Source organism: Neophocaena asiaeorientalis, unplaced genomic scaffold (genome assembly GCF_003031525.2).
Source record: "Neophocaena asiaeorientalis asiaeorientalis breed wild unplaced genomic scaffold, Neophocaena_asiaeorientalis_V1.1 scaffold204, whole genome shotgun sequence".
NCBI classification, from domain to species: domain Eukaryota; kingdom Metazoa; phylum Chordata; class Mammalia; order Artiodactyla; family Phocoenidae; genus Neophocaena; species Neophocaena asiaeorientalis.
The window spans coordinates 3,518,247-3,527,486 of NW_020173922.1; the positions used below are offsets into that span (position 1 = coordinate 3,518,247).

Below are 9,240 nucleotides of genomic sequence, written 5' to 3' on the forward strand. Positions count from 1 at the left end.
GTGAGAGGATGGCGACCGGAGCCTAAGGATTGCCTTTAGGCTTCTTAGAAAAGAAATGCCTAGGGTTCAAGAAAAACTGATAAACCGGAGTTCCAGTGGGCCCAACTCCAAACTCCGACAGTTGGTAACCCGTCTTGCATTAGAGCAGAGAGGTCAAGCCGTAGCAGTTTCCCGGTCTCGCCCGCCCCCTTGCGCCGATTGGTAGGTGCAGATTTCGCTATCTGATTCGCTGAACGAAAGCAGCGCGTAATTTAAAACATTGTATCAGTAACAAAGGTGCACCTCGTGGGCGGAGTTGTGCTTAGGCTAGGAAAGTCCAGGTTCGGCCGCGGAGTGAGAGTGAGCCGGTACCGTAGAAGTGTGGCGTCTTCGGGTGAGTGTGCGGCTGTGCTTGAGCCCAGCTGAGGTACTTGCTTTTGCCCTGGCGGATTCGGCTTTCAGAAAGCGGAACTGCCGCCATCCCTTTTTTTCTTAATACCACTGTCCTCACTGTGGGCCTGGGGGGCGAGGTTGGAGCAGGAGCCTAGGGCTACTGACACCGCCTCCACGACACCGTTGAGCGAGGCACCCTACTTGGAGCGTGGCCTTATGCTTTCGGAGCCGGATATCTGTTCATTCCTGTTCGCAGTCCGAAATGCTGCCTCAGATTGGATTAAATTATTAACTCTTTCTCTCATTCCCTTCCCCTTTGCTGGTAGTTTAAGGGAAAAGGGAGTAAGAATTCAGGCAGCGAGACTAGATTGTCCTGGGGCCAGGGAATTGTTTCTTACCCAGAATTTGCCGCCCCTTTTATCCCTTAAGGTTCTCCTCTCTACCCACTCTTGTCTCTTCTTAGACCTAAACTGCCCCTGCTGAAATGTCGCAAGGGATCCTTTCTCCACCAGCCGGCTTGCTGTCGGATGAGGAGGTCGTAGTCTCCCCCATGTTTGAGTCCACAGCTGCAGATTTGGGATCTGTGGTACGCAAGGACCTGCTGTCAGACTGCTCTGTCATCTCCACCTCCCTGGAAGACAAACAGCAGGTAAAGGAGTTGAACAGTGGCTTGGGGACAGAAAGTGATATCCTTAGCCTACTAGTTGTCCATACAGAGTAGCATGAGGTAAAAAATCCAGCAATCTTAGGGTTTGAGGGATCAACTCAAAATTAAGAGCATGACAAGTAAAACATGTACAGTTGTGTGTCCATAAGAAAACTATTAATTGCATTGCATTAATGAAACATCCTCAATTGCATACTCTCAGTTAATCCTATGAGGGAAGGCAATTGTTGTGTCTCCTTTGCCATGAGTCCCAGACATTTTAAATAATTTGCACAAGGTCATATTGCCATTAAGTAGGTGGAATGTACATTCAGGTTTTAATATCAACCACAGCTTCCATTTAAGGAGCTTTTCTTTCTGCTGAGCTGAGGTTTCTCAGCTGCAGCATTATTGATATTTGGGGCCAGATAATTCTTTGTTATACAGGGCCGTCCTGTGCGTTGTAAGACGTTAAGCAGCATTCCTGGCCTCTACCCACTAGATGTCAGTAGCTGCTTACCGTTTGTGACAACCGGGAAACCTGTCCCCACATTACTAAATGTCCCTTGAAAGGGAAATGGCCATGGTTGAGAACAACTCTACTCAGAAGTCTCCCCTTTTGTAGAAGTTTCATGAGAGCAGGAGCCTTGTTAATGTTCTTCACTGTGGACTACCAGAGCTCTTAGAATTTCTGGGCCAGAGTAGACAGATCTCTAAATATCTGTTGAATGAACGTGGTGGGTGCTATTATTAACCCCACTCTACAGATGAGGAAACTGAGGTGAAAAGAATTTAAAGAACTTGTTCAAGATCTCATAGTTACTAAATGATGAAATTGGGACTCAAATTCAGGTATGTCTGCCTCCAGGGTGCTTAACTACTGTCTTTTGCTATATCACATGCTGATTTTCATACCAGTCAACTAGTTCTGACTCAGATAATCTGTGGTAAGCCAAGTTTTCAGGATAGTGAAGAGACAAGGAAGGGTGATTAAGTACTGAAAAACTCCATGTGGGTTGGAATGATTATGGAACCCAAGTAATGGCACAGAGTCATTTGAGGTGGAATAGAGGTAGTGTTAGCATGATTCCCAGGAAATATGCTATATTTGCCCATCTGCTCAGAAGTAACTGTTGAGATTAATCTGTGATATTGGCCTGGAATTCTGCCACAGGTTCCATCTGAAGATAGTACAGAGAAGGTGAAAGTATACCTGAGGGTCAGGCCCTTGTTATCTTCAGAGTTAGAACGACAGGAGGATCAGGTAAGTTTCTGAGGAGGGAGGATTCAAGGTGGAATGATATAGTACAGTAGAGGTTCCCAGGAATGTTTCCTTCTGTGACAACTGTGTTTTCCCCCTTCTCAGGGTTGTGTCCGTATTGAGAATATAGAGACCCTTGCCCTACAGGCACCCAAGGACTCTTTTGCCCAGAAGAGCAACGAGCGAGGAATTGGACAGGCCACCCACAGATTCACCTTTTCCCAGGTATGGAGTTACTGACATGTGAACAAGGGACCAACACCTAGGGGCAACTTTATTCCCTCTTTAGAAGGAAAGCTTTTTACTTGGCTGTGACTCCTTATATATGCAGGTCTACAATCTGGGGGATGCTTGTTATGTGCTAGTCAGTGTGTCGAGCACTTTATGTGCATTAATTCCCAACAACTCTATTGTTATTATTATCATCATTGTCCCTAATTTCCTGGTAAGGATACTGTGGCTTGGTGAGTATAATGTTGCTGAAGTCATGTAGCTAATCATTGGTAGAGTTAGGACTTGAGTCTAGATCCATCTATCTCCCAAGCCCATGCTTGTGACCATTATGTTGTTCCATTTTGTGTGCAGCATTGGACTTAGTGGGTAAATTCCATAAGTATTTGTTGATTTGGATGAAAAATGGACTAGCAGAGAGTATTTAGGCAGCAGCTGGCAGCAGTGCAGGAAGAAGTTGCTTGAGTAGTCTCCAGAGCCAACCACCCAGAAAGGGATGTATCTCTACTGGCTCTGCACAGAGAAAAGTGGGAAACGAAGGATGGGCCTCTGAGAAATTGGGTGTGTCTCTAGATCTTTGGGCCAGAAGTGGGCCAGGAATGTTTCTTCAACCTGACTGTGAAGGAGATGGTCAAGGATGTACTTAAAGGACAGAACTGGCTCATCTATACATATGGAGTCACCAACTCAGGGAAAACCCACACAATTCAAGGTGAGTAATAGGCCTCACAGAACTGCTGACTGTCTTTGCCTTTTGATACTCTGAGTTGGGGAACAGCACTTACTACAGCTGTCCACCTTTCACATGCCTCCAGGTACCATCAAGGATGGTGGGATCCTGCCCCGGTCCCTGGCTCTGATTTTCAATAGTCTCCAAGGCCAACTTCATCCAACACCTGATCTGAAGCCTGTGCTCTCCAACGAGGTAATGTGGCTAGACAGCAAGCAGATCCGGCAGGAGGAATTGAAGAAACTGGCCCTGCTAAATGGAGGCCTCCAAGAGGTAAAGTGTTGGTGTTCACAGAGGCAGGGATGGGGGACAAAATCTCCAGAAAGTTTTGTGCTTATGTTATCCCTGGACTCCTCCAGGAGGAGCTGTCCACCTCCTTGAAGAAGAATGTCTACATTGAAAGTCGGATGGGTACCAGCACCAGCTTTGACAGTGGCATTGCTGGGCTCTCCTCCACCAGTCAGTTTACCAGCAGTAGCCAGCTGGATGGTATGTACCATGACTGGGCTCTGTGCCAAGTAACAGTAGGAACTTATTCTCTACTCCCCAAAACTTCCAGGGGTACAGAGGTTGCAACCTGAGCTTCACCTTCTGAGGCCCCTGCAGGCCAAAGGGGAGATGGACTACTCTTGAGTTGATGCTCTGTACATTGGCTTCTTCCCCAGAAACGAGTCACCAATGGGCACAGCCAGACACTGCCCCAGTAAGTGTCCCTGCAGATGTTCGCTTCTCCATCTGGATCTCCTTCTTTGAGATCTACAATGAACTGCTTTATGACCTGTTAGAACTACATAGCCAGCAGCGCAAGAGGCAGACGCTGCGGCTGTGTGAGGATCAGAATGGCAATCCCTACGTGAAAGGTATGGGAAAGCAGGGAGGCTGGCATGAACCCTGGAGGGGACCTTGGGAGAGACTAGGAAAAGAGTTAGGTGCTTCCCTCTTATGTATGCCCTTCTTTCCTTGGCCTCTCAGATCTCAATTGGATTCATGTTCAGGATGCTGAGGAGGCCTGGAAACTCCTGAAAGTGGGTCGTAAAAACCAGAGCTTTGCCAGCACCCACCTGAACCAGAACTCCAGCCGCAGGTTGGTGGGTTATGAGTCAGCCTTTCTTTCAATGTGTTCCAGGAAACATTAGTCCTCCACCTGGTCATAGAAGATATGCAGTGACTTTTCTCTCTTTCTTAACTTCCAGTCATAGCATCTTCTCAGTCCGGATCCTGCACCTTCAGGGGGAAGGGGATATAATCCCCAAGATTAGCGAGTAAGTTTTTCCATTTAGAAATTTGGGTTCTTGGCCATAAATGGTAATTGGGGGAGGGGACGAGAGTGGTCCTCAGGGGAATTACTTCCGTTAGATTCATGCTCTTCTTCCTTGGGTACAGAGATTCTTCATGGGTCCTCCCCTCCCTAAAACTATACAAAGGGCTAGAAAGCTCATAACATGTGGGATCCTTATGTCAGATCCTGTCCATCATTCAAGGTTATCACTCTGTGATTTGGCTGGTTCTGAGCGCTGCAAAGATCAAAAGAGTGGTGAGCGCCTGAAGGAAGCAGGAAACATTAACACTTCTCTGCACACCTTGGGCCGCTGTATTACTGCCCTGCGCCAAAACCAGCAGAACCGGTAAGCTTTTCACTGCAAGCCAGGATGGCCTGGAGCTCTGCAGTTTGCTAAGAGACTTCCTGGTCATCACTGGGGCTAGTGCTAGGATACCCCCAAGGGCTGGAGTTCTGCTCACAGCTCTATTCTCTGATTCCCTGCCAGGTCAAAGCAGAACCTGGTTCCCTTCCGTGACAGCAAGTTGACTCGAGTGTTCCAAGGCTTCTTCACAGGCCGAGGCCGCTCCTGCATGATTGTCAATGTGAATCCCTGTGCATCTACCTATGATGAGACCCTTCATGTGGCCAAGTTCTCAGCCATTACTAGCCAGGTGAGAAGCTATAGGTGTGATGACTGTGCTCACTTTGGGCTGGTACCTGTACTTAAGGAAGCTACTAGGGACTAGTAATGAATTCAGTTAAGATTTTTCCCCCTCACTAGCTTGTGCATGCTCCACCTGTGCAACTGGGATTCCCATCGCTACATTCATTCATCAAGGAACACAGTCTGCGGGCATCTCCCAGCTTAGAGACTGGAGCTAAAACAGACCCATGCCTTGATAATGATATTGAAAATGAAGTTGACATCTCCACATATGGCAAGGAGGTGAGAATGCAAGAAAGCTTTGGTGCAGCAGCTTGATGGCTATACATTTTCCATGCTACCTTCCAGGTGGGCCTGTGCCTTTTTTTTTTTTTTTCCCTCCTAGGAGCTTCTACAGGTGGTGGGAGCCATGAAAGCACTGCTTTTGAAAGAACGGCAGGAAAAGTTGAGGCTGGAGATGCAGCTCCGTGATGAAATTTGCAATGAGATGGTGGAGCAGATGCAACAACGGGAACAGTGGTGCAGGTACCAGCTGAGTAACCCCTCTTGTTCTGTCACTTAGACCTGACGGTGGGAAGCAGAGACTAGGATGGAGTAGTGCCTCAAGATCTGCTCTCCAAGCTCACTCCTCAGAATCTTCACTCACTTCTCTCTTCTCCTCTGACAGTGAACATTTGGACACCCAAAAGGAACTACTAGAGGAAATGTATGAAGAGAAACTAACGATCCTCAAGGAATCACTGACAAGTTTTTACCAAGAAGAACTTCAGGTGAGTTGCCCTAAACCAGTCCCAACTAGCTGCTCAGATTCCCATCGCTACTTGCCTGAGATATAAACAGATTATATAAACTCTCATAGGGGTAGGAATATGTAATTCACCTTTCTATAGTCTCCTTAGTGCTTTGTACTTGTCAGTCTATGTTTGATTAATTGATTAAGAGTTTGATTGGCCAGGAAATGGTGTAAGTGCCAACAAACAGGATTTTGAGGCCCATGTATCACGGAAATTTTTGTTCATTGTTCAGTCATCTATTCCTGTAGGGTTCGTCTGACTCTGAATGGAATTGTGCTCTCTGCTTCCTTCTTAGGAGCGGGATGAGAAGATTGAAGAGCTAGAAGCTCTCTTGAAGGAAGCCAGACAGCAGCCAGTGGCCCATCAACAATCAGTGTCAGAACTGTCCCTACGGCGGTCACAAAGGTTGGTGGCTTCTGCCTCCACCCAGCAGCTCCAGGAGATTAAAGCTAAACTGGAACAATGCAAAGCAGAGCTAAACTCCACCACTGAAGGTGAGGAAGGAGACAGGGCAGGAAGCATAAGTTTCAGGGAAGAGCTGTTCTTCAAACTTGGGCCTTCTGGTGCCAGCTCCAACATAATTTCCTTAACTCCAAGCTACATCCCCCTGACCTTTCATCCTAGGATGCACATAGCATCACTTGTTATGTTTGCCGCAAGCTACTGTTAATTCAGTTAAAGAGATAAGTCCAAGGCTAGAAAGCCTACACATGTAAGGTTATTGTTTCCTTCTCTCAGAGCTGCAGAAATATCAGAAAATGTTAGAACCACCACCCTCAGCCAAGCCCTTCATCGTTGATGTGGACAAGAAGTTAGAGGAGGGCCAGAAGGTAATTACCTTTCTCTGTTACCAAAGCTCTCACCTAAGGCAATTTCCAACACTATATCCCTGGTTCATATGAGGACAAGATGTTTTCTCTGCAGTCCTAGAGAATGGCTACCTCATTCAAATGACTAGCCTTTCTAGTTTTACTTCTCTTCAAATGGTTCTCCGACTCCTCCAGATCACTGGTTGATCTTGGCCACAATTTGGTTCCTACTCCTCCTTTTCCAGAATATAAGGCTGCTGCGGACAGAGCTTCAGAAACTTGGTGAGTCTCTCCAGTCAGCAGAAAGAGCCTGTTGCCACAGCACTGGAGCAGGAAAACTTCGCCAAGCCTTGGCCACATGTGATGACATCTTAATCAAACAGGTTAGGGAAGCCTATATACCACTTTCTCCCATCAGCCCACTTCAGAGTATACATGAGAAAGAGAAAGGTAAAGATTTTTAGGCTAATCTTATAGTGAGGGGAGTTTCTCTTCCTTGCAAAATAACCATTCACTAAGTACAAGGCATTATGTTAAGTAATTTGTAGGCTTTTTCTGTTATAACAACCCTAGGGAGGTAGATACTATCATATTTCATCCAAGATGCTTAGATTATAAGAAACAATTAATTGTAAGACAAAACACTAACAATTAAGCTATGACACTGTCATCAGTAAATGCATCCTGATTCCAGATGTATTCAAATGTAAAAAAAAAAAAACCATCCTAGGCTAATTTGATACCTAGGAACTGAGGCTCTTGGAGCTTAAGTAAAATCATTCAAGCTCATACCACCTGATGTGTTAGAAGAGGTCCTTCTATTCAGTGCTGTTTGTTTGGGTCTTAAAGAAAATACCCTCCTATTCAGTTAAAAGCTCTGGCCATAAAGAGTTAATCTTTGTAAAAAGCAGTTTTAGTAACTAGTAGTGGATAGTGTGTATTACCTTGCCCTCCTGTTTCTATAATAGATTAGACAGAAATGTTTTCTATAACTTTGTTGATCTTCCTTAGGATCAGACCCTGGCTGAGCTGCAGAATAACATGATGCTGGTAAAACTGGACCTTCGGAAGAAGGCAGCATGCATCGCGGAGCAGTATCATACTGTGCTGAAACTCCAAGGCCAGGCTTCTACCAAAAAGCGCCTCGGTGCCAACCAGGAAAACCAGCAACCAAACCAACAGCCCCCAGGGAAGAAACCCTTTCTTCGTAACTTACTGCCCCGAACACCCACCTGCCAAAGCTCAACAGACTGCAGTCCTTATGCCCGGATCCTGCGCTCACGGTGCTCCCCTTTACTCAAATCTGGGCCTTTTGGCAAAAAATACTAAGGTTGTGAGGAGAGAGCATTGCCCTGAGGTGGGTCAGCTGCTCAGCTTAAGAAATAGGTCTCTTTAAAGCTTTACTATATATATACCTGGAACTCTATCCAGAATGCAATATTCAGACACTAGTTTTTCTCCCTTTTGTAATATAATCACCTATGTAATCTTACACTTTTTTACTTATATGGTTTCTATGCACACAAAAGTTATATTAAAATAAAGATATTGTTCACATTTTAAATTTGAATTCTAAATTTAGCATAATCATTGAAGTAAATTATAAAAGGGGCAGAAAAATTGAAAATCAAGTATCATTCGGGCCCCTGGGAACTTTGCACAGGAATGGCAGTGCAGACCAGCAACTGGTGCACAACTAACCCAAGAAAGCTTGGTAAGAAATTAATTCAAGGGACATTAGATATTCTAAACCTTCCTTAATATAAAATGAAGTGTCACCAATAAAGATGTTAAAAAAACCAAAAAACAAAAATAGGTTAATTAAATGATTAAAAGGTTAATAAAAAAGTTATTCATAAAAAATAAAATAAAATAAAATGAAGTGTCATACATTAGGAGATGAATGGGTAACAAACTTGTTTTGGAACAAAAATAAAGGAAGGCTGGGCCCTGAGCTCAGAATAACCCATAGCATCTACTGTACAAATTCATTACAGCAGGCATTATAGTCATAGCATATTACCTCCTACTGAATGCACAAGCACAGGCCTGAAACTCTCCCAAGAGCATAGCAAGAATGATTACTTTTACCTTGTCTAATAGATGAAGGCTAGAAAAAAAACATTCTTGTGGAGATGGGGGGGCATGTGGGGAGGAGACAATTATGGCAAAATATTTATTAAAACAGACCGACTCTAAGAGTTTATTTTTATCTGTATAATCACAGAAGTTATCACACCCAAATGTCCATGAAACTCTGTAACCCTGCCTCCTTGCTCTGCTTTAGTAGGTGTATAGCTAACTCTATAGACATCTTTTCCCCTTAGTAGGAGCCATCAGCAGTTCCACACTCAGTGAGAGTCCTTTTGCCCCTTCTTTTGTTCAACTCTAGTAAGTTACTTCCAATTTGAAAGCTTCTAAGAGACGCCTCAAAACCAAAACGCCAGGGCTTCCCTGGTGGCGCAGTGGTTG

The 9,240-nt window shown here is 45.0% G+C and overlaps 1 protein-coding gene across 1 annotated transcript; it reads left to right on the forward strand.

Annotated features, from left to right (window-relative positions):
* Window positions 1-128: 128 nt before the first annotated feature.
* On the forward strand, window positions 129-8,284 carry KIF20A (kinesin family member 20A). Its single transcript, XM_024752361.1, has 19 exons — window positions 129-373; window positions 836-1,021; window positions 2,193-2,282; window positions 2,385-2,504; window positions 3,084-3,222; window positions 3,326-3,513; window positions 3,600-3,729; window positions 3,906-4,100; window positions 4,213-4,324; window positions 4,434-4,502; window positions 4,722-4,865; window positions 5,007-5,172; window positions 5,283-5,447; window positions 5,551-5,690; window positions 5,833-5,935; window positions 6,255-6,453; window positions 6,698-6,789; window positions 7,014-7,151; window positions 7,780-8,284. The coding sequence occupies exons 2-19, from the start codon at window positions 857-859 to the stop codon at window positions 8,095-8,097; spliced, it is 2,673 nt and encodes an 890-aa protein (XP_024608129.1). The 5' UTR covers window positions 129-373; window positions 836-856; the 3' UTR covers window positions 8,098-8,284.
* Window positions 8,285-9,240: the final 956 nt, after the last annotated feature.